The sequence below is a fragment of the Rhea pennata genome, chromosome 1 (genome assembly GCF_028389875.1).
Source record: "Rhea pennata isolate bPtePen1 chromosome 1, bPtePen1.pri, whole genome shotgun sequence".
NCBI lineage: Eukaryota > Metazoa > Chordata > Aves > Rheiformes > Rheidae > Rhea > Rhea pennata.
Window position 1 is genome coordinate 206912506 of NC_084663.1, and position 25153 is coordinate 206937658.

General features: G+C 38.4%; 2 protein-coding genes across 4 annotated transcripts in view; both read right to left on the reverse strand.

Moving 5' to 3' along the window:
* The window catches only part of NAALAD2 (N-acetylated alpha-linked acidic dipeptidase 2), a 33950-nt gene extending 16872 nt beyond the window's left edge, over positions 1-17078 (reverse strand). The window contains exons 1-11 of one of the 2 annotated variants that reach the window (XM_062577965.1): positions 16965-17078; positions 15248-15359; positions 10221-10407; positions 8747-8848; positions 8049-8174; positions 7172-7358; positions 5974-6067; positions 5347-5445; positions 3141-3226; positions 2432-2551; positions 1896-1978 (exon numbers count right to left, since the gene is read on the reverse strand). In XM_062577965.1, the coding sequence (XP_062433949.1) occupies positions 1896-1978; positions 2432-2551; positions 3141-3226; positions 5347-5445; positions 5974-6067; positions 7172-7358; positions 8049-8174; positions 8747-8848; positions 10221-10407; positions 15248-15359; positions 16965-17046 (1278 nt within the window). In that variant the 5' untranslated portion in view covers positions 17047-17078. Of the gene's footprint in view, positions 1-1895; positions 1979-2431; positions 2552-3140; positions 3227-5346; positions 5446-5973; positions 6068-7171; positions 7359-8048; positions 8175-8746; positions 8849-9661; positions 9761-10220; positions 10408-15247; positions 15360-16964 lie in introns of those variants that run through there. The other variant, XM_062577973.1, reaches the window with a different exon arrangement.
* A 3376-nt stretch (positions 17079-20454) lies between these two features.
* LOC134135666 (putative N-acetylated-alpha-linked acidic dipeptidase) overlaps positions 20455-25153 on the reverse strand; it is a 38722-nt gene continuing 34023 nt past the window's right edge. For both annotated transcript variants that reach the window (XM_062567351.1, XM_062567350.1), the window contains exon 19: positions 20455-24511. In XM_062567351.1, the coding sequence (XP_062423335.1) occupies positions 24322-24511 (190 nt within the window). In that variant the 3' untranslated portion in view covers positions 20455-24321. The remainder of the gene's footprint in view (positions 24512-25153) is intronic.

The window sequence follows — 25153 nt, forward strand, 5'->3', positions numbered from 1 at the left end:
GGTACAATTGTTACTTTTAATTGTTCATATTTAGTCAAAAACATGTTAAGTACATTCCTTTTTTTAGAGCATTACATTTAAGAATCCAGAATAAGTAGTGCTATGTATTTTACTAATTATATTATAGTTTGAGGATGGGCCAATGCAAAGATCTGGACACACGAACTGCATTCTTGCTTTCTGGGACTTCTTATTTTGTTCTGGAAACCATCTATAAAATGCAGGTGCTTTCCACAGTAGCAAGATGGAAGAGGAGAATTACTGAACAGTATTGCCATAAGGCAAACTTAAAGTTACATAAGCGTTTTAACTGTGCACTTCCTGTGCTTAGAAACTATAGCACATTATCAAGTTGAATGTCAACTGCTTTTTCAACTTGTGACACATGACTGTGAGGTGATCCAGAATTCCTCTGTGTTTTTAATTATTAATTATTTGTGTGAGCTCCCAGGATCGAATTCAGTTTTAACACCGGTAAACTGGATATTGCTTTCATTTCTACACACTTCCATTTCAAAAAGGGATGAACCAAAGCACTGACATTTCCTGTTAAACTGAATGTGACCAATTGCTTTAAGACAACGAAAGCATTGCTTTCATTCTAAATATATACACACATATGCCTTTTTTTTTTTTTGAAATTGACACTCTAATCAGTAAGTCCTGGCTTTGTGATAGATATTCTAATTAGTTTAGTAATTGATATTTGATTTGTTCAATTTATTAGCCAACTAATCATTTCTACATTTCTACAAATTGCATTGTAGTTGATAACTCTATAACCCAATTGCTGTCTTTAAAACAAACAGTAGAAGAAACTGCAGAAGAATATAATGCCAGGGAGAAAACTTGTGTATACATACATGTGGCCTAACATATGTGCAAAATCATATTAGCAAAACAAAGAAATTCCTTCATTTACAAGCAATGAAGATTGTTTATGTAACAAAAGGATGTTGCCACAGCCACAGAGTCTGCTTGTTACACGGAAGAATGTGAATCTTATCGGTTAATTTTTCTCAAGATTTAGAAGATGACAGATCTGGCAGCTGCAGAAAACACGGATATAAGCTGTGAGGAATATCTCTAGAGAAACTAAACCTAATTTAGATGTCAAAGAGGACAAATGTATATGTATACTGCCAAAATAAAGCAAGAAAACAATAATATAAGTACATTGAGGTTCAAATATGAATTGTGCTTATGGCTTTCTAATCTAGTACAACTGTCATTGCATGAAAAAATGGATTACTAGATATTAAATTATTAAACCAAAAACATTACAGAATAGAGGTAATGATATGAGAACAAACCAAACATAAAAAAAAATCCTAATTTATTTATGACTTGCTTAATGGAAATTAGGAAGACATTTTAAATCCAACACTTTACCTTAAAATCAGTTAGTAAGAAATGTTAAATTTTGCTTTTCTGATCTAACATCCCATAAATGAAAGATCACAGACCCTTTCATTTGCCAAAGAAAGAGGATTCATTTCCATGCAAAGGATTTGATGTGCTCATGGATCACAGATGCGTGATCTTCTCAAGTAGCAAGTGAGAGAATAAATCAATTCAGATTATATACAGTGCTATCATTTTGTTGAATGAAGAGATAGGCTTCCACAGAGGACTGAGACCACTAAGGGACACCAGTGTTAAACTAAAGGAGAGTTTTAAATCTTAAAAAAGCTTGTGCACTCATGTTGTTGTGAGCAGTTAGATCAGCAATTTGTATAAATACGTAACGGGGACTCACAGTCCCTGAAGAGGAGTCTGTTGTGCTCCGATTTTACCTCGAGCCAACTGATTGCAGTCTAGGGACAGACATCACTGGGGGACTGTGCCTGCCAGCAACAGACTTCCAAGTTATACTTTCCTTATACTATTCTTACCTCAGCCCATTCTGTGGAACCCAACAATCCAAATTCTTCTGCATCCCAGCTAGCAAAAATAATAGTTCGCCTAGGTCTCCAACCTGCAAACACATAGCTAAATTTGAAAATTAGACTAAACTAAACTTAGGAAATCTAATGAAAGATCACAACAGTTAATTAAATCACTTTAAAAAATGACACTTAAGTGATACAGCAATAAAAAGAATTCCCTGTAAATTCCTTAATTGAAAGTATTACTGTAGCAGTATTTCCTGTTAACAGCAACATTTTCATCCATACAATTAAAAGGATAATATTACAATTAAAAGGATAATATTACACTGATGTGAGACATGACAGAATAAATTCAACCAACTAAGATTCAATGTTAGTTAGGAATCTCTTCATCAAATTTGCATATTTCATAATGAGAAATACAACTTTCTGTAGAGGTGAAAAGTTAAAATAACACAACTGTTTATGGGAATATTCAACACAGTCCCTCCAAGCTGCTGTTTTCCATAGCCATCCTTTAAACTCTTAAAGTAAGTTACCTTCCATCTTCATTTTTCCAAAACTCCGAACAATCTCTTGAAAAACAGCAGCCCCAGTAGATGGGTCAATACCACCAAATACCCAGGAATCTCTGTGACCTCCTAAAATAATATACCTGTCTGAAAAAAAACCACAGAATATAAATCCTTAATTCAAAATGCAATCAGGTTACCTATATTTCCTTTGATTCCATCCCTACTTTTGTTAAAAGAAAAATAGGGTTTAATATCAGCATTAAGGATTTATTTTTAAGGTAAATTGCAATCATTCAATTACTTTACTGAAGTGTATAAATGAAGATAAGACATTTCATACATATTTTTCCAGTTAAAAATCTTTCTTCTACACAGCTTGCCACTCAGAATCAACAATAGGATGTTGAAGTCTCAAATTATCTCTAGATTTCTGTACTTTGCATCGTGTTAAGTTTTGCAAGGGCAAAATGTATGAATCACTTAAGGGGAATCCTATAGTAGAATGACAGGGGTTATAAAAAGCTCTGACAGCTGTCATTCTAACATTCCCATTCAAATATATTTTTAGGAATGTCAACACTGTGATGGGAGGGAAGGACAAGGTATTAAGGATTTCTCAGATTCCAGTGCTATCTGGTTATCTCAAAAACTTGCAGTTTCTTGCAACACGAGAACAATTTCGCCAAATATAAAATAAAGAAGAAATTAAAATCCTTAAGCATCTGATGCTCACCTGGTTCCATAGCTCCTCTGAGGATGCCAATGACATTGTAAATTCGTGTTATTTGATTGTTTATTTGAACATGCATTCTGACTTTTCTGAAATGAAAAACAGTGTGAAGTAACTATCTCTGACTTGAGGGGACAATAAAAACTCAATGTAAGAGCCTGTAAGACAGTAAGTTTGTGTGCTTGCTCTGCTTTGTGTGTTCTGCACTCACCTAACCCCTGATCCATCAGTATTCCTTTTTCATTTCAGATTAAACTATTCACATAAAGGTACTTTAAGAACTAATCTGTAAACTTTTAAACATTTAAATAATTTACTGAATTCATATTTATGGGAGTCAATACTTGCAAATTAGAGGAGGAAACTGATAGAAATAGACAGTAATTAAAAATACTTTTAAATTTAACCAAAATTGATAATTAGGAAGATACGTATTTTTATAAAGAATACATTGTGGTTTTACAGCACAGTTAAGTGTAACAAGATAGTCGTTGGAGGTAGTTGGAGAGATGGTCACTATAATTATTCATCCATGAATAAATTCAAGTATCTGTTTAGGACAGCAGATCAAAGTGACCATGCTTTGTCAAACTGGAAAAAAAAAAGTTATAAAAAGAAAGGAAATTCATGTGAAAATAATGGAGTATTCAAACTTTCTTTAGTTTGTAGAAAAAAAACAAAACATCAAAAATGATGCTTTTAGCTGTGTCTGGCACAATCTCAAGAGTTTTATATTTGAAGTTATCTTTTCAGCAGCAAATTTACATAGCTGTCAAAATCAAAACCTACTTCAGGACAGCTGTTGGATCTTTGCCCAGAAAATAACTGACATCAGTGCCTTGAGCTTGCAAATACCTGCACACTTTTCATGTGCAAATGACTCTTTACCTAGACTTGTAAGGCTGATTTTGATGTGGAGTTGCTCCAACAGAGAAATGTATGTAGGATCAGCCTATAATATTTACAAAACTGGTTCACTATCAAGTAAGAAGATGTCAGAAAGTGCATTCCAAAACATTTCCCATATGCATGTTCTGTTGATGGATTATATCATTTCTTTTCTTACTTAGTTTTATAGCTCTTCAAGACTTTCAAAACCCTGCCTTAATTATGCCAAATGTGCTCTTCTATTTGTTTTCATACTTTATTTATTTTCAGTTGCTGTTAAAACACAGCAAGAAAGAACAATGATAAATTAGGTCTTGATATAATTATATATTCAGACTGATGTTCATGAGGTGAAGCAGTGATGATATATCATTATTACACACTGCCTGTTGTTGTATTGCTCATAGAATTATATCTCATCTCGACTGAAACTATTTTTATGTTACACATTCCTATAAGATAGCAATCTTTATCTAACACAACTTGCCATTTATAAATGAGGAGGAACTACTGTGACACTCCCTGACAACCAGCCAAATTCCTGACAGCTACAACAATTGCTACATGGTTCAGTCTGCTAGAGAGCCAGCCTGTTAGTGCTGGGGAGCTGGCCAGTTTTATTTCTCCATTAGAACTGAGAAAATGTAAACATCAAACACATTCTTGCTAATCCATTTGGTTGAAGTCCTGTTTCTCCCAAACAAATCAACAAGATGCTTTGTGTTCTTTGGCTGTGTTAGTGTTTGGAGCTTTCCCCCATGGGGCTTATGAGGTTTGGGGACTCCCAAATCATTTCACATTCTTCACAGCTCTAAGTTCACACAAGTCCTGGGAGGCTTCCAGTGGACAAGGGAAAAACACATACAGAAGAACTACTGAATAGTTAATGCTTCCCCCTTCCACTACAACAAGCTCGTTGTTCTATTGTTGCCTCAATCATCAGAAACAGGAAGGACAGAACAAGTGAGAAAGAAGTTTTAGGTTCATTCAACAGTAATAGAAAATGTCCACTTCCTGCTGTCTAGGTATTTTTAAAAGCATCAGCAAAACACAGTATGAATCTCAAAGTAAGGACTGAGTTGAAAATAATAGAGCTTGATCTGAATGCCCTGAGTCTCTCCAACAACTTTGGAGGGTGCTGAGAAAACCCACAGTTTTGACCATTCCACTTATTTTCTATTCCTAATCATTATCATTATTTCCCACTTAGAATAACGTTAATTTCTCCAGAATATTTCTCTAGATGTACTGTTTCACAGCTTTGTTCTTGCTGAGATTTTTATTTTCAATATTAGATAAATAGATGAGTATTCACACAGACCTTGTAGAAAAGTTGTGTGCAAACCCAGGCCCTATATTATAAGACACATTGAGACTTCCCTTCCAGCTGCTGTCTGGAGCCGCAGGTCCTCCCATTGTACTGTTAAGTGAAAACCAAAACAAATGTAATTCACCAACAGGCTAAAACCAGAAATTCCCTTAAGATTCACTGTACCTAAGACAAGGTGGGCATACAAAAATTTAAGACAGACATCATGCCAGTAACTGATTGATTTGAAATCTCCACATAAGCTTAAATGAGATAATTATGCACAGTTAATTAAAAAGGAAAGGCCTGTAAACTAACATAAGTGCTCAACATTTTTAAATACATAATGATAGTGCGTTAAAGTAGAGAAAGTAATGAAATAGATTTTAAATTTTCTATCTTCTCACCACAATTCACTGCATACTATATTGTTCTTTATAAACAGAACACAGGCATACTTGTTTTTCTATAGAAGGCTTGCAGGCAGTAGCTATTTATTCATGTTTTCTGAAGCACACACTACTACAAAAGAGCAATAAATACTAGTAACAGCATGGATTTTATCAGCTTAGTATAAAAGGATTTTGCTACACATTTGTGAATACTAAATTCTGTTAAAGAGGATTTATGTATACTAACCGTAATAACACTTCTGCATCATGATATCCAATGGGATGAACTGGGATCTTGGGAATCCCTATTCCTTCTTCAACTTTATACCGGAAAGTGTACTCTGAGAAAACAGAACAAAATGTCAAGTTTTAGTGCTCCTATCAACTTCCACCAAACTGATTTACTTCTGAATAGTGCAGCCACACAGGAGCCACAAACACGTACCACCTCTTTACTTCTTAAATCACTTTGACACTGCTTCAATGAAATCAAAATGTTTTAATAAGACAGAGCCCAAACATAGTAGTGCGTCTGCAGAACTAGAAGCCTCCACTTCTGGCTCAAGTCGGATTTGCTGCCCATCCACATTACTTGAACATTCTCACAGCTGACTGTGAGATAACCCAGCTGATGTGTAAGGGGAAGACAGCCGTTGTGCAGGCTGCAGAAGATACCCACAGATGCATTTACCTATACCCTAGACAGGTATTGGCTCTCTGAATCTGGTGGGCCAGGCTGTCCTGTTTATCCTTATGGTGTTGTCTTTTATGCCCTCAACAGTGCTCACACAAGCCATTGAGCTTTGCAGAAGCAACCCTGTGTAGGGGTAGCTTCAGTAGACAGGACTGGCAGGCATCTTAGTCCAGGCTGAAGTAGGGCTCTTTAAAAGGGCAATACAAACATATCATGCCAAATCTCAAAAGATGACAGGTTTCTGTTAGTTTTAATACAGAAATTTTATCCCTATGAGGAGAATTTTAAACTGCTTTTCTGTTTGGAATTTAGGATCATCAAGGAAACATACTTCTAAGCAAAGGTATTACTCCTCTTCGATGTTAGACTATAATCTATTTTAAACTGGTCCTCTTGAGAAACACAGAAATTCAAAAAGAACTATAAATTCTCAGCCATCTTTTACTGTGTTGCAGTCTGTAAACCAATCAATGTCCTGTTTTCCTACAAGTTATAAGGCTGCGCTCATACAAGGGAGATTTTACTAAAACTTGCTTTCTCTGAGTAACTCAAAGAAACCAGTTGAAAAAACATACAGACAGAACCTGATTTGCAGCAGGAAAATGAACTACTGCTAAAAATCATCTTAAGCACCTTTTATCCATGCATTTAAAAAAAAAAAAAAAAAAAAAAAAAAAGAATTTCTACTGATACAATAACTTTCAGGACCAGTTTAGAAAGTGCATGATGATCCAGGGCCCAGATCTCTCACCTTTTGCAGGATAACCTGGTGTTAGAGGGTCTCCAGCTCCATTCAAGTTTAGTACATTCCCACGCTGGGCTCCTTCACCTGGAAGGTTCCAGCCATCTGGATAAGCATCTACTCCTGGGGCACAGTAGTCAGCAGGGTCTGAATAAAGTATGATCCCTTGAGCTCCCGCTAATATGGCGTTTTTAACCTGTGAAATGATTTACTTTTAAGAAATCTTTTTTTAATACAGTCATAAATCTGAATGTTGCAGCATACCTCCAGTTTACACAGTTACTTCTACACAGTTTAGAAGTCATCTTTGTTAAAGAGTGAAAATGATCACAGACTCAGCAGAAGAACACACCACAGTGAAACACAGTATGCTCATTACTTGTGTCACACCTTTTGTCATAGCTCAAGGCTATAGGAAAAAGTACAAGGTACTGTAAACTGAGGCACAAGAACTGACCACTATCCCCATTATCATACTATTTCCAGTTTTGCTGGAGTCTGTATGAAGTCTTGTCTGAAGTCAGATAAGTAGTTATTTGAACTCTATGCCTCAGATTCCTTGTCAACTACTTATATCTTCAAAATACTGCAGCTCTGTGGAGAAGTAGTAACAAACCTGGCTATAAAATCTATTCACTTCCCTCAACTAATGTCCCACAAGGACTGCCTAAGGAGTTTGCAATCATCTGATTCTCAGGAGTTTAATACATTCATCTGATTTTATTGTTTGGAAGTTATTCTTAGAACACAGTCACTCTGGAGAGATTGCAGGCTTCCTTCTGCTCATGTGTTCCAACTTAGAGTCCTCATTAACTCCTGCTGGCTCTACTGTGAGCAGCATCAGAAACAGCAACCTGCGGAGGGAAAAATAAAACTCAAGCCTTACTTTGTTTCCTCTGAAGATCTTCCCATATCTGGCAATGACAATCTTTCCTGTACAATTAATTCCCATTTCACGCTCCAGCTTAAAAAAATCTTCAGTGCGGCCATAGTTCACATATACCAGATCTGCCTGCACAGTAAAAAAGAAAAGCAGTTTCATGGCAACTGGTCATTCAATTAACAAAATGCCTGTTTTCACAAATACACAATTTTATTTACTCTGTATGATACAATTAGTTTTTGCATTTCTACAGACCAGACCCAGTTCCTGAAGAACAACAGCAAAATATTTCCATAATATTCTACAGGAAGTCTTGATTCAAATTACTGACCTTTGTCAGACTTAAAAAGTTCTTTGGCCATGCCACAGAAAGAATAAACATAAAGAATAGTCCTATTCTTTACATATACAGTATACACAAACACTCCCTGTGATATAATTTTATCCATCTATGCAATGTAATGTTGCCCCTAATTGAGTCCTCTAGAATAAATTTTGTAGTCTTTCAAGTCATATGTATAATTCAAAATGTCTTCCTAATTGATGTATATAGATTGATATCTCTTCTTTCCCTGTTACTGAGTAATGGGGAATAGCCTGAGATATATTGGAGCAATCTGTCCCAGTAAGTGTTTCTCGAAATATGACTTCAGCTAATAATACTATTCTATAATTTTACTTTTCTATAATTTTTTTCTTACCTCTGGCATTCCTTGTGCTGAAAAAGCATTATATGGTGGCAGAATACCAGTAACATTTTCATATCCTTGAGGAGGTGGTTCAAAAAATGATGTATTGAAAATCTATCAATCAAAAACAGAAGTCTTTAGTCAAACACTCCACCTCCTGGCACAAGTTTATACAGTAAGTTTACTGCAAATGACATCCCGGTTTACATAAATTGTTAGCGCACACACACACAAAATTAAAGCATGCATAAATTTAAACAAAAAGTAGCTACAGACACATATCTTAATTTTTATAACAAAATGCATAAAGGAATACAGAGAGAGAGATCACTGATCATCAGAGGCTCATGAATCAATCACTGAACCTAAGCAAAGAAGTAACTGACAAATGCCAAGGGCTGGTGACAGTAAAGAGACATCTAGTTCATTCGTATCATCACGGGCTCTTTTTGTGGTTACTCCCACCTGTATCATCTCTTTACCTCTTTGGTAAACACTCTTTAGTAGATATTCTCCAGGTAAATGTGCTGCCTTTCATCACTATCCACAACATTCAGGTAATTTCAAGGTTTACCTTTCTCTTTGTCACCCTGTGAGATCCAGCTGAGAGACTGTGCTACAACAGGAAGATTCTGTAAGAATTGCCTCAATCTGTTACCTCTAAACTTATGTTATCCCTGTGCCCATATTCCCCAGTTGCTACCCAGTTCCTCCTTATTTGCTACCCTGTTCCTCTGGCAGTTCTAACTTCCTTCCTCACTCAGGCTCCTTGTCAGATTTTACTTCTAGGTCTTTATTTTCCTGGGTATACAAAATGGAGAAGGGGATTATAGACTGACTGTTCAGTATTACTTCTAAGGCTAGACTTAGGAGACGCCAGAGAAACTTAGCAGGATCAAGTTCAAAACAAATGAAAAGAGGCAGTACCTCATGCAGTGGGTAGTACCTGTGTGGCACTCATCTCAGCAAAAATTGTACAGGTGTCCACGCAGAGACTGGACAAGTACTTGGAAGAGAGATCCAATGAGAGTTCTTGAAAAGACTAATTGCATCAGGCTCAGAGAACCCCTAAGCTGAAAACAGCTTGACACTGGAAGAATACATGCATCAGATATGTTTCTTTGTTCTTAAACTTCACTGCGCATTCACTTATGGTTGTTGATGGAAATAGGATACTGATGTAGATATATCCTCAGTCTGAACCAGCATGGCCATTCTTACATGTTACTGGTTTTAGGTCCCTATCTGTCCACAATATCCTACCTAAATCTCAGTTTCCTTCTGTTGTCTGAGGCACTGAGATTTCAGTCACTCTGTTCTGTTCTGTTAAACAGCCTGGAAAACTATTTCTTAATATGAGTCCCCTTTGCACTGGATTTTTCATCATATTATACTATGCTGGGATGAGGGGGTGGGAAGGCAGAAGAAGTCACTGTTTCTTTAAAGAAATCTTACATAAATATAGTTTAATCATTAAAAATATCACCTCATTCCCTTGATCATCAATTATTGAGATGTAGTTTGGCTGGGTTTCATTTGGGTAGGAAAGAAGGACATCATAATGAACTAGTTCTGCTGAATCCAATCCAAATTCCTTCCACTGGCCTTGAATTTGTTTGGCAAGAAAAAGATTCTGTTCTGTTCCTGCGAGGTGAGGAAACTTTGTGAAAGAACTAGAACAAAACAGAAAGTCAGTAGTAAGCAATAAGCTCAGAGAAACAGAATGGCCAAGTTGGATCAGTGTATCTAAAGCTTATCTTTAAGCCACGTGCAGAGAAAGTAAGTTGTCATGGCTAATGTCTGAGCTGTATAACAAGACTGTTTATCCAGGTGAGTCAGGATAAGCATAAAGGGTAGTCAGAGCGGAGGAGTTTTCCTGAGGCCCTAAGGTAAGTCAGATCAGCTTTCTCTTTGCATAACAGAAGTAGCCACACCTACATACAAGCAAAAACAATCAGTGTCAAACATTCAACAAAAGAATGTGAACAGTATACAAGGAGCAGAAAAGATATAGAAAAGCTACACATTGAGAAAGGAATTCTCCAAATAATTCGGATATCATGATGATGGATTTGAATACTGTTGGCATAAAATATATATATTAAGTTTAACTTGAAAATCATTATGTCAAATTATCTGAATAGATTTGTTCCTATTTTTTCTTAATCAAAAGCCTGAATAATATAAATCTTATTACCAATTTACATCCAGAACAGATGCATTACATAATAGTGTTAAACAGTTAGAAACAACTTCCAGTACCTCTGAGCTACCTTACACTAATCTGTCCAGTTTGTTTGGCCCAGTGAAAAACTGACTAATGGTGAATGCTGATAAGTCAGCGGGGTATAATGCACCACCTTTCGGATTCCCAACAGGCCACTTGCTACTGGCTGCCAACTGGATGTCAAGTACCATTAGTTACCATTAGTAAACAGTATCTAACACCATTGATTAGTACCAGTTGAACCTAGCAGTTCACATTTTCAACTCATCCAGCAGCTTGTTCTTCCAGTACACAGTTTATCAGCTTCCAAACAGGAATGCTGTGGGAGACAATGTTCAAGTCTTTGTTAAAGTCAAGGATGTTACAGCCACTGTAACGTGTCTACTTATCCACACAGCTAGTCATTTCCTTGTGTAAGGCAATCACTCTGTTCAGCGTGATCATGCAAATAAGTGATAGATGAATGCTGACTATTCCTGACTATCTTCTTATCCTTCATGTCTTTGGAAATTTTCAGGGATTGAGGTGAAACCGATCAGCCCACAGTCTCCTTCTTAAAGATGAGCACATCAGCCTTTTTCAGGCATGAGAGACCTTCCTCAATCACCACAGGTTCCCATAGATGATTGACAGCAGCCTTGCAATTATAAAACCCAGGCCTTTCAGGCAAATACCATCTAGCTCCTGGGTCTGAACACATCTAGACTCTGTAAATTGACTCTAACCTCCTGCTCCCTGCTGTCGACTGTCCTTCCCCTTCTTAAACTGTGCCGGTACACATAAAAGTCTGGAAGTAACCTTTGCCTGGGTAAAAACAGTATCATAGAATCATAGAATCAGTAAGGTTGGAAGGGACCTCTGGAGATCATCTAGTCCAACCTCCCTGCTCAGCAGGGTCACCTAAAGCATGTTAGACAGGGCTGCATCCAGGCGGGCCTTGAAGAGCTCCAGAGAAGGAGACTCCACAATCTCTCTGGGCAACCTGGTCCAGTGCTCCGTCACTCTCACAGGGAAGAAATTCCTCCTCACGCTCAAGCGGAACTTCCCGTGCTTCAATTTCTGCCCATTGCCTCTTGTCCTGTCACACGGGATAACTGAAAAGAGTTTGTCCCTGTCCCCTTGACACCCTCCTTTCAGGTACTTGTACACATTGATAAGATCCCCCACTCAGGCTTCTCTAGCCAGGCTGAAGAGGCCCAGCTCGCGCAGCCGTTCCTCATAGGGCAGATGCTCCAGCCCTCTGATCATCTTCATAGCCCTACGCTGGACTCTCTCCAGTAGCTCCATGTCTCTCTTGTCCTGGGCAGCCCAGAACTGGACACAGGACTCGAGATGAGGCCTCCCCAGGGCTGAGGAGAGGGGCAGGATCACCTCCCTCCACCTGCTGGCAACACTCTTCCCAATGCACCCAAGGAGACCATTGGCCTTCTTGGGCACAGGGGCACATTGCTGGCTTATGGTCATCTTGTCATCCCCCAGCACTCTCAGGTCCTTCTCTGCAGAGCTGCCCTCCACAAGGTCAGCCCCCAGCTTGTACTGGTGCCTAGGGTTATTTTTCTCTAGGTGCAGCACTCTGCACTTGCCCTTGCTGAACCTCACGAGGTTCCTCTCCGCCCAGCTCTCCTGGGTTCTGTCCAGGTCTCTCTGAATGGCAGCACAGCCCTCTGGTGTGTCAGCTACTCCTCCCAGCTTGGGATCATCCGCAAACTTGCAGAGGAGGCACTCTGTCCCCTCATCCATGTCACTGATGAAAAAGTTGAACAGGATGGGACCCAGGACTGAGCCCCGGGGGACGCCACTAGCCACAGGCCTCCAACTAGATTCTACACCACTGATGACAACCCTCTGAGCTCTGCCTTTCAGACAGTTCTCAATCCACTTCACTGTCCACTCGTCTAACCCACACTTCCTGAGCTTATCCAGGAGGATGTGATGGGAGACAGCATCAAAAGCCTTGCTGAAGTCATGGTACACAATGTCCACTGCTCTCCCCTCATCTACCCAGCCAGTCATTCCACCTGGGAAGGCTGTCAGATTGGTTAAGCAGGATTTCCCCTTGGTGAATCCCTGCTGGCTACTCCTGATCACCTTCTTTTCCTCCATATGTCTGCAGATGACGTCCAGAATAAGCTGTTCCATCACCTTTCCAGGGATGGAGGTGATCTGGCCTGTAGTTGCCTGGGTCCTCCTTCTTGCCCTTTTTGAAGACTGGAGTGACACTGGCTTTCTTCCCGCCCTCAGGCACCTCTCCAGTTCTCCAGGACTTTTCAAAGATGATGGAGAGCGGCCTGGGAACAATATCTGCCAGCTCCCTCAGGATGTGTGGGTGCATCCCATCTGGCCCATGGATTTGTGGATGTCTAGCCTGCCCAGAAGGTCTCTAATCCTATCCTCCTCAACCAAAGGAAAGTCTTCCGTTCTCTGGACCTTCTCCCTCACATCCAGGCTCTGGGATTCCTGGGGGCTGCCCTTGGCAGTGAAGACTGAAGCCAAGAAGGCATTCAGTAATTCTGCCTTCTCTGTATCCCTTGTCACCAGGGCCCCCGCCCCATTCAGGAGCGGGACCACATTTTCCCTAGTCCTTCTCTTGCTGCTGATGTATTTGAAGAAGCCCTTCCTGCTGTCCTTGACATCCCTTGCAAGACTCAATTCCAACTGGGCCTTAGCGTTCCTCGCAGCATCTCTACATACTCTGACTGCATTCCTGTAATTCTCCCAAGTAGCCTGTCCACTCTTCACATTTTATTTCAACTTTTCATCTTCAAATAGTTTCATCTTTTGCAGAGCTATGGTTAAATGCTAAAGTCGAGCTGTCTGTGTTTTCTGACATTTAGTTTGTTTTCTCTACTTAACAGAAGCAGATCCAGCAGTTTTTAAAATGAAGAATATGGAACAAAATTATGCTGTTCATAATTTTATGCTTTAAAAAAAGGTTTTGGTAGTGGGTAATATTTTTATGCAGTTCCTGCTTTTTATTTGAACTTAGAAAAAAACTAGTAGGGTGTATTTGGCCCATCATCAAAGCAAGCAAAGAAAACAGATAAAATTAATACCTCAGAGCCAAGAAACTTTAGCATAACTGCAGAGCTATTTTATGCTGTTTTCTATGTGCATGTTACTTAGACTCTGACTCAAAGATAATCTTCAGGAACTTTCCTACTGAAAGAAACAAATATAAGATTAATGCCTATACATTTAGCTCTTTAAGTGATGCTGGAAATGACAACTTTGGGTTTTAGAATAAATGTACAGAAACCAAATTTGTCAGTAATCCTTTGATGTTTATGATGGAGCTGCAGCCTCACATGCTGAATACTAACATGTTATTAATTAGAGTTTTTTTTTTTTTTGATTTTTTGTGTGGATGTATTTGTTTATCTGTAGAAAACATAAATACACACAAGAGGGATTGTTTTAATTTTCAGTGAAACACACAACAAAAGCAAAAGAGTATTTCTATGTCCTTAGCATTTTATGTATTTTGAAAGAACCAAGCATATTGCGTAACAATTTACAACATACAAGGCTTAACCAAGCATATACACACACTGCATTTGGACAGGGACCTGTGGCTTCTGAAAGAGAAGACAGAATATCATGGAGTCTCAAACACCCATGTAACAAGACATTATTCTGTCTGGATGCACTAAAGGAATTATCACTTGTAACACACGCAACTCAGAGCCATGCAAACTTTGTCCTTATAAAAACTTTTTGCACTCAAAGATTTGTGAGAAAAAAACAGACAGTTATATTACTTTAAATCAAGACTATGGAAAATCTTCATAATAAAAAAGGCATGATAAGCAGTGGCAGCAATCCATGTATAGCATTCTAAAATATTTTATTATTATAAATAAATATTATTGAATTAACTTGCAAACAGATAAGAGTTTTACCAATGGAAGTCTTTTAACTCTTTATTATACTTTAATCCCCATGTATACATCACAAAATAGGACCTAAATTTGGAAAAATGAAAATAGTAATAGAAATTTAATTTATGGGTTTTTTGCATTCTCTAGGTCTCACATTTCCTCCATACAGCTCAAAGGAAGTATACTTAACAGTACAACTATTCTGAAAGGTTAACTTCAAAAGTGCAGGGGAAGGAAGGGTTGTGAGTCCCTCCCCTTTCCTCTTCTCAAACATCTTGTACAAAACAAGTATTTCCAAAGTACCCTACCAGCACTGCATTCAAAGACTGTTTCTTGGAACTGATGTTACTACCTTCTGACTTTTGTGACTGATAACATTATTTGAAAAACAAGGCATACAGGGCTTACCGGAGGAATTGCTTGATATTTTCTGCTTTCATTTCAGCCATAAGTTTCTGTTTCGCATTTTGATAGATATCTGCTGGACTGGTTGGTTTCTCAGTCGGTTTTGTAAACCATCCTGAAATACATTTGAAAAGCATTCTACTTACCAAGAGCCCCAGTTCCCACACATTTAAGCCCATATGCAACCTTATGTACTGAACAGTCTCATCAAACCCAAGAAGATGAACAGGGCTTAGGACACCCTCTGTCAAATACACAGGCGAAACAGAAAAGTAAAATATACTTCTTTGTCTGAATTGCATAAAAGTGATGAATTCAATTAAAAAAGTGTACCCTAAATCTCTGGTAATTACTCCTTTTTTTAAAGCAAATTCATCTTTCATTAATCTCTAAACTACATCTTAACTGGAGACTTACTTATTCACAGGGGGAGGATTAGACTCCTCATACTGGTAATGAAAATCTCACTTAATTTATACATCTATTTAAAAATATGTGCATGAGCATATTCAAAGTGAAGGCGTAAGACTCAACAGCCATTTTGTCAGCATTGTAATACTTATGTATTTGGGGAAGGGAGCTTAGTATATTTAAAAATTAAAGGAATCAATGAACTGCGATCTTAGGTAATTTTGAAAAGTTAAAGATATTTCAGATGCCATAAATCTGAAAGGAGGACGATGTTAAATATATTATTTCACCCTTAAAAAAAATCCTTTCTCTATTTTAGCTATAAAATCTCCAAATGGAGAATTTGTCCAAAAAAACAACCATATGTGTTGTCGCATACACAATATATATGACCTGTTAGGTTTAAATGTAATTGTAGCAACACTTTGAACATAATAAAGTGATACTGGATCACAACAAAAGTTCATCTTGCAAGTAGCCTGTTTTGGGTAGTGGCCAAAAGCTGATATTCAGAGAAATGTGTAAGAACAGCACAAGCACATAAGGATATTTCTTTGTCCAAGTCAGTCTCCAGAAATTTGCAGTTCAGGGATCTCCTAAATCAAATATTTATATCTGATTTTTATTTTTTTTTATATTTGCTTTTTATATTTAATAGCCCTCATGGATCTTTATTTCATGCTTTAGTCTTAATCATGTGCTACAGTGCAAGTTAAAAATAAAACAGGCAGATGCAGAAATACAATTTTAAAGTTGCTACAAGGAACTTCTACAAGGGACTGCAGAAGACGATCTGATGTTCCATTGAAATACACTATGCATAATGGAAACTTTAGCAACCCCACTGGGCTGTCAGTCAAAACTCCTCCTCCTCTTCATTCTGACCTTAATTTCTAAGACAGCAACTGAATAGGAGTATTTAAATAGAGCTGCAGTAAAAAATCAGGAAATACAAATGAAAAAAAAAAAAATCCTGGAGTTTTCACAGTCACGAAAGTGTCCAATTCTTCCATTAATATCTCCTCTTTTAATGCCTGTTATGGGAAGCTGACCATTCATCAGGGCTCATCTTAGGCTGAAGTGTGCAACTACTCCATTCCCCTCACTCCCCCCAAATGCCCACATTGCTACAGAGAGAAGAACAATCTCTCAGAAAAACAGTGGGCAAGCAAGTATTTTACAAAATCCCAGAAGAGCTGTAAAAGTTCCCTGATGGGTTCACATTGTCAGTTACTCACAACAGGGTTTGGACATAAAAATCTGCAGAGGGCGAAGACTGCAGGCTGAGTCCTGGTGCCTCTGCACTCACCTGCAAGGAAGCCCAGCAAGAAACAGCCCAGCAGCCCAGGGCAGCCCAGCCATGTGCAGAGAGTGGTCCTGCTCCCAGCCATACGGCACTGTGGTAGCCAGCAGCTCTGCAGTCAGTAAGGAGTGCAGGCAAGCAGCCGCCTTCCTCCTCCTCCTCTTCCTCTTCCCACCCTCAACCCCAGGGCTGACCTTGCCTTATGTGATTCTCAGCTCTGGTCCTGCCAAACCAGCTTTAATTGGTGGATGATTATAATAATGATGCAATAAAATACTTCCATTTCTTAGTCTCACACCACAAGACGGCTCGTGTGTGGCTATATCTCCGCAATAAATATGCCTTTAAATTATGTGATACATAAATACTATTTTAAAGACTAATTTGTACTAATTATCAGGACTTTTTGCTTTTGAACGTTCCTGTTTTAAGCTTAATTGCAATTAGTATTTGTCCCAGTAGAAGTAGCCAAAAGATGAAATGGAGGAAGGGAAAACTTGTTTATTTCTTTACTGAAGAAGCATAGTATTACTCCTCTTTGCAATCTGTGGTTGAACTAATTCTTGGCAAGTAATGAATACTAGGGTAGCTCAGAACACAACCTAGATCAGCCAACTGGGATTCTTCCAGGCGTCATTCAATTCGAAACTTTTAAAAGTTGCAAAATTATTTCCTATATTCTTCTGCTTTGTACAGTGTGGATTACAAGCTTCTCAGGACCTAGTTTTAGTCGTTGAATTCAGCCAAATCGCTATTTCATGATGATCTCATGAGTAAAGACACAATCCCAACCAGAAATTCTGTACAAACTTACCTGGCCCTGCACATCACTGCTAGTGGGTTCCTGCACTGTCACACTGAAGCCAAGTCTGATCCTTCTGGAAACAAGGACCTGCCCATCTGAAACTAATAATTGGTTGAAGAGAGGAAAGCTTTTCTGGGAGCCTGGACATGCTCTGATTCTCACCACACACTCCCCAAGGAGTCCAAAGGAGAGAGATCCTGTGAAAGAAATGACAGTGCTCCGAGTATCAAACCTTCCTCAAATATACTAGATTGAATCAAAAATATTCAGAAACAGCTGAAAAGACTGGTTCATGCTTCAATCATTTCACTGGGATTTTTCAAAAAAGACAGAGTTTAGAAAAGAATCACATCACTTAGGTATTCTGGTCCACATACAGCCACTGTCTTAAGCATATGGCTGGATAGCTATGTCCAAACGATAAGCATGTCCAGTTTTGTGATCTTGTTTTTCTATCATTTACCAACTGCTCATAAGCCATCACAAATTCTGAACAGCACGGACTTTTCACACCATCTCACTTGACATATACAAACCAGATGGAATTCCACCTACAGAAATTATAAAGAATGAGCATATTGGTGTATTATTAGCATTTATATAGCACCACAGGTGTAGGCCTGGCACATAATAGACAGAAAAGTGACAAGAACTTCTGGAGATTGCTATCTAAATTAGACCTCATATGATGATAGTATCAGTGGAGGTAGAGGATAAAAATAGCAACAATAAGAAAATATGAAGGGTATTTATTCATATGCCTGCATCTTTTAAAGTGGCAACGGCATCAGCAATACTGAGACCAAACCCAGTACTGAGGCTGAACCTGGAATCTCATATTTAAAACAGCAATGACCAAAAGACTTCTACCATTTGTGACACAGTTCTAATTTCCATTAGTTATAAGTTGTGGTATATTCTTACACTGCATGGATTAGCCAAGTTTATGCACTTGCAGTGTATGGTGAGCTATTTTGTTTCAGTAAAAGTGAGTATAACATACAATACAAATCTATGCTTTGAATCAGTTTGGTATGTGGTGGAGACCAGTGTAAGGAATGACTTTACTAAGCATCAAGTTTTGTGTCCCTCCTGGATCATATCTATATTTTATATATATTTGAAATTACCTGCTGATATTCTGTAAGAGTATCCCTGAGCCATCTCACTCATTTCCTAGGAAGATGAGAAAAACAGCATATAAAGTCTAAATAAATTCCATTCATCCACAGAAGTTTTGCCTTGATAATGGAATGTGCAGATGCTGCTGCTTCACCTCTGGAAAGGGGAACGAGGCACAGCAGCTCAGATGCTTCTTAAAGAGTGTGTGGACAGAGAAGCTAGAACTAAGTTTTTCAAAATAAGGAGAGGGAATAAAGCTACGTCCTCCTGTATCAGCTTCTCTCTTTTTTCTGTTTCCTCCCTTTTTTTCCAGTTTCTTCAGCTCCCTTACTTTCTTCTCTTTGCACATACTGCAAGCTCTGAGACACACAGCATAAGGAATGTAATAGCTACCCTGCATGCTAAAATACTTCCTGCGACCTGGCACATGCCCTAAAACCCACCATACATGTTACTAAACCACAAAGCCAAAGTTGTAGTATCTTGTAGTATCTTCAGAATTGTAGTATCTTCAGGTATCCTGAAACACCTCAGAATGACCTGAGCCAAAGAAAAATGAGCCTGACACAGTAAGGTCTGAAGTACAGCATGCTTGGAATGGAAAGTCCCATCTGTGAGGAGGTAGAAGAAGCTGCTCCAAACCAAATCTCCTTTCACTACTAGCTGTCACTCAGCATTTCTGGCAAAGGCCAGAGCTCAGAGCTTTCAGACGATCAGTACGCCAAAAGGCTCATGTCTCTTTGAGTCACTGTGACCAAACCAACAGATCCATTGGCCTCCCTATTTTGCTTGGGTCTTTTCCTGCTGGAACCAAGGTATTATCAGCCAAGTACATAAGATAATTTCTTTCTGTGTAATAAGCAGAAATGTGTATTATTTTTACAAGCCATAGTTTGTAAATTGTAAATTGTAACTGGTCAGCAGCTGAGCCCCAATGGTTACTACCTAATGATAAACAGCAGGCACAAATTGAAAAAATGCAAGGTTCCATTTCGATATAAGGAAAAGCCTTTTCACCCTGAGGGCAGTGAAGGACTGGTGCAGGTTGCCCAGTGAGTTTGTTCAGTCTCCATCCTTGAAGGTTTTGAAGACAAGACTGGATAAAGCTCTATGCAATTTGGTCTGACCTCATAGTTGACCCTGCTTTGAGCAGGAGGTTGGACTAGAAACTTCCTGAATAACTCCAACCTGAATTATTCTATGATCGTATCATTCTGCGATATCCTTCCATTCATTACAACTCCCTGATCTTGGAACCCGCTGTTAGTCAAGGAAAAGAACAAAATTTATCCAGACTCCCTCTCTCCAGCTGTAACTAGAGCTGGCTGCTCTGCTTCACCACACTACTATCTTTAGTCCAGCAGCTGATTTCAAACTGCTTACAGAAGCAGAGATGAGCACAGGTCTAACTTCAGAAATTTTGACTACCAGTGATTAGTCTGTCTCAACTAAGCCAACACTTGAGTTAAGTCCTGTAGTGAGAGCATTCTGTTTCAGAAATGATGCAACAGACCTATGAACCAAAGTCCAAAGTTTAAACTTCAGTCAAATATGCAACATCTACATGGCTTGTATCGTGATAGCTAGAATTTATTTTAATATAGGTGTAGATCCTGTCCATCATAACCATGGTATGCTTCCACTTCATTTGATGTACATGTCAAGTGCACAGGAGAGTCATTGTATGAAGTTCTTTGACAGTATTAACTGGTGGCCATAGGATAGGAAGTACTTTCTTCAAAGAAAAATGTTGCTTTTCATTTCATTTCCAGATACTTTAATGTTACTGCTCGAATAAGTGGTCAACAGCACTTGACAATGTTAAAGAGTGAATTTCAATTCACTGCAGAAGTCAAGCAAATACTTTCTGTGTTGCTTGAAGTTCTAGCTCACTGAAAGAGAATTAGCACACAAACCTTGTACTGACTTGTGTAAGAAAGAATTTCACACTTGAGGCCTGAGTTACTAATAGATACTTCTGTGCTACCTTGATAGATCTAACAGAGTACAGATGCTTAAAAGGTAGCTCTTGCTGTACATGGTTCTAGTTGTCAGCTCTTCCTTAGTCAACTGCCTTATAACACACATCTTGTTGCTCATTTGCCTGTTTCAATTTTTTGAGCTCTAAGAATCAATGGACTGGAAATGTTTCTCAGTGCAGTTACAAAGTTCCCAAGAACTTATTAAGAGACAGAGCTTGCAATACTGAGCAATTATTTATTTTGCCAATTTCTTGTCCCTCATTTGTGCGATAGGAGGTAGATGGCTTTATTCACTGGCATGTCAGTTGTGTTGACTTCATTCATAAATGTCAAATGAGATCCTTGCTTCTTTGTACCATCCCAGAAAATTAGTCATATGAAAGAATATTCCTTTGTGCATATACATCTTTCATTTTTGCTGGTTGTTTAAAAATCCTCCAGAGGCAAATAGGAAGCAGCCAGTTGCATACATACCCATGCAAATATTTTGTCATATGGTTTGGACAGCTTCAGTAATTAGCTACATATGTTTTGCCATTTGTTGTTGAGTATGACACTAGCCATTTTTGCCTGCAATAGTCTTTATGGAACTCAAGGCTTTATTTACTCTATAGAAAGACTTAAAATAAAAAGGGATAGAGGAAGAAGCATGTTCTTTCCAGAATTTCCCTACGAATCTTTGAAGACTAAAGAGCATCGGGCCTTTTATTTGAAAGTTAAAAACTGATCAAGATCTCTTGGGTGAATGAGCCACAATGTGTCTAAATGGCAGATGCTGCCATGCCTAACTTGTAGCTTGTGGAATTAGATGCCTGTGCTCCCTTCCTCACAGAGAGGAAGGAGTTTGAGGTACACACTTACGAGTGTAGTTTACAACAGAATACCTATCATGTTTCCCACCATCTGTCTGTCTTCCCCTCTCTCAACAAGTCCCAAACCTGCTACAAAGATGTCTCAGCAGTTCTTGAAGAAGCTATTGTTCAGCTGCAAGTTGCAGCCCAGCATACTGAGAAGAATCAAATAAGCACTGGTTTGTCGTAACCTATATTGTAAGCTGGGGTGGTTTCCTGTAGCGGGGCCAAGAACATCCGAGATGATGCTGGATAAGGAAGATTAAGAATCATAGTGATTGTCTCAAGAGATGCCAGCACCAACTGTTAAGACTCCTCAGGACTGAGATTTTCATGCTGAAAAGGGAGATGGGCAACACACTTAGAGACTGCACGGAGCATACAGTCTTTAACCTCATGTCTCTGTTATTTAGGTGACAGGGTCAGGGCTGGGGGCAAGAATGGGACTGACTCCATCTGAGGATGTTCTTTTCTTTAAAAAATAAGTGAAGTTCTATTTGCTTTTAAAATTCAGCTGTGAAGGGTTGTGATTTGCAATGAACAGACATGCATCACAACCTACACCCATATCTGGAAGAAGGGACTGGACAGTTTGAATCCTACCTTTCCAAAACATCATTGTAAACCATTACAATACGATCAGCCTTTTGTGTGCTTTCTCTCTCTGAACCTATCAGCCCAAAGGTTTTTCTGCTTAGGGGTAAAGAGTCAACAGGAGAGAGCTTCTGCCCCCATATTCTATCCACTACAGTGGTTAGGGCACAGCTCTGAACTGTGTGTTTAAAAGAGATTTTTCTTTAAATGGATGTTGCCATACCTAGTATCACCACAGCGTGAGCTTAGAGTAACATGCTCTATATTTTGTTAGGTACTTGGCCCTGCCATTGTGTATTATCTGCCAGCTATTGCCAGAAATGTCCCTAGGAAAACTTAAATAAAATAATGCTAAGATTAAGCAAGAGATTAAAAAGCTATGTCTTCTGAGCTGAGAGAAAAAGTTGCTGAGGGAATTTATACGTTAATTAGGGAGAGAGCTCTACAATTTTGGACTCTGGTGCTTCAATTCTGGATACATCCTCCTAAGCAATGAAAAAATACTCTTTTTGAATCCAGCTAGTCAATAAAAGTTGTTCATCACTTCTCCCTCTGCAACATGGATAGTGGATTTGTGTTATCATTCCCTGGACTGCAGCAGACAAAATCATCTAGGTTAGCTTAACTGATGATCCGAACTAACCTGCCTAGTTTTGCCAGAGAGGGATTATAGACCATTGGAATGAATTGCTCCACTGGCATAAAGAGCACCTCCAGTAGCAAGGAGTGATAAACAGGTGAAGAGAGCAATGTCTCCCATCTGCACAACTAAATTTAGTGGAAGATTATGTCTCCATAGTCTTACTCTAACCTTCTTTCATAAAAAAATAAAAATCAACTGAGAGTAACGGTGGGTGTGAGAGCATTTCCCATTATCTGGTTAGCCAGATTATAGCATGAGAAAGACTAACAGTCAAGTAAAATAACGACTTTAATTATATTCACTTGCCTAAAGGGGTTTAATGTAAAGAGATGAGAAAAATTTATGAATAAGTGAGGTGCTACAGAGACGTAAGCATCTGCCGGGACACTGAAATCCACCAGATCAGGGGACAGTCTTCTAAGAAATGGTGGAAGCCTCAGCTGAAATGGCAGGTCAAGTTACACAAAAATATTTGCAGAGCAAAAGCTGAATAATCCTCCAGTGACAAAACGTTGTATGAACTGACTTCTCTGAAAGTGTTCTCTGTCTGATCTCAGCTGTCTGGTGCACTGCTTTCAAGCAGTAATAAGAATAAGCTGCAAGCCAAAGCAGAAATAGAGTGTAGAAAGATGGTAATAATTTGGTGTCCTTTCATAGTAAGAGTATAATGGATTTTCTTTGCTTCTAATTGTCTTCATATTAAAAATGTCTTGATATGGACAAGGCATGATTAAGAGTAGATTTTCGATGATAGAATAAAAGCAGGTCTTCATCTTGAAAGATATGTTTTGTGAGATCACTTTGTGGCTGACAAGATGTATTCCCATATCTTTACCCTGGTGAATAGAAGGCTTCTTGCTTAATTTTATTTGCAAACAACTGTAAGACCCAGCATGTGAGGAGAAGAACACCATTAACTGAATTCTGGGCTGATGGCCCAAAACTTGTTATTATTGTTACACATCCTTCACACTGTACGTGACAGTCTTCCCATCTTTTTGCATGAAACTTCTGTTTTCCTATAAGCAATGTTATAAAAATTAATCAAGCTAGCTAAATAAAAAGCTCTGAAAATACACCCAATGGTTAACAATTCTTAACATATTAAGCGGAGAGAAAACATGATTTTTTTTTAATGTAGATTCTCACTTCAGAAGTTATGTAAAGCTTGGGCTCATTTAATGGAGAATATTACCTTGTTATCATTGTTAAATGCATTCCACTTGGGTATACTATTTGCAAAGAACACGACTGTTTGGTTTTTGTGTTCTTGTAATAATCCTCCTACTGTTTTTAAATGCTTTGTTTCCTCAAACTGTCATATATAGTCTTTCATCGATGCTGATATTGCTGATGCTGCTGATGCTTATGCTGCTTCTTTCAGTGTCTCTGCTGCTGCCTGCACAGTGAAGGCTGCAATGGAAATCTGCCTCTTTACTTCTTCCCAGGCTTTACGTTGATCAACTTTGCTTTTAATGTCAAATACGGCATCATAGATTCCTGGGAATGATTCTCCTGCATACTTATTATGGCTGCTTGGAGCAAAGATGACATGTCTGTAGGGAAGTAGAGAAAAAAACAACATTCTGCATTAGGAAAATCAAATGTATTATTTTTTTGAATAAATTTAATCTGTATCAGCTGTCAAATTCTTGACACTGAAGGTGCAGTAAGATTCTTGTACTGATAGTACCCATAATCTATGAAGCAAGAAAATAAAATATAAGCTACGCCATTCCGTATGAATTCAAAAATTCTGTAGCTAAGAATACTTGAGATAAAACTGACTAAAGTATTTTTCCTTTGCCTTGCCTTGGATGGAAGGGAAAGGTAAAAAGGCCAGCTGCCTTTCTCACAGACATACACACATTCTCTGACAGTTAAAGGCATGTTTTGAGGTAAGAAAGCTGATACTTTAACAAGAAACTTCTCAACAGATATTTTTATCAGAAGTTATGAGAAGTATAAGGATTGTAAATCTGAAGCTCACTTGCTGGAGGTACTTTTTAGTGGAAAGACTGCTGTTTTGAATTATGCACAGTGCGAGAAGGACCAAAAAGCTAGACTTGACTATTCTGCCTTTCAAGAAAGATTTATTTCTTGAACTGGATGAGAAAACTACTGAATTCACTTCAGTGTTATTGAAGTATTTCACTTTATAGTGTATTTGCTAGTATGGCTATTCTGCTATAATCAGT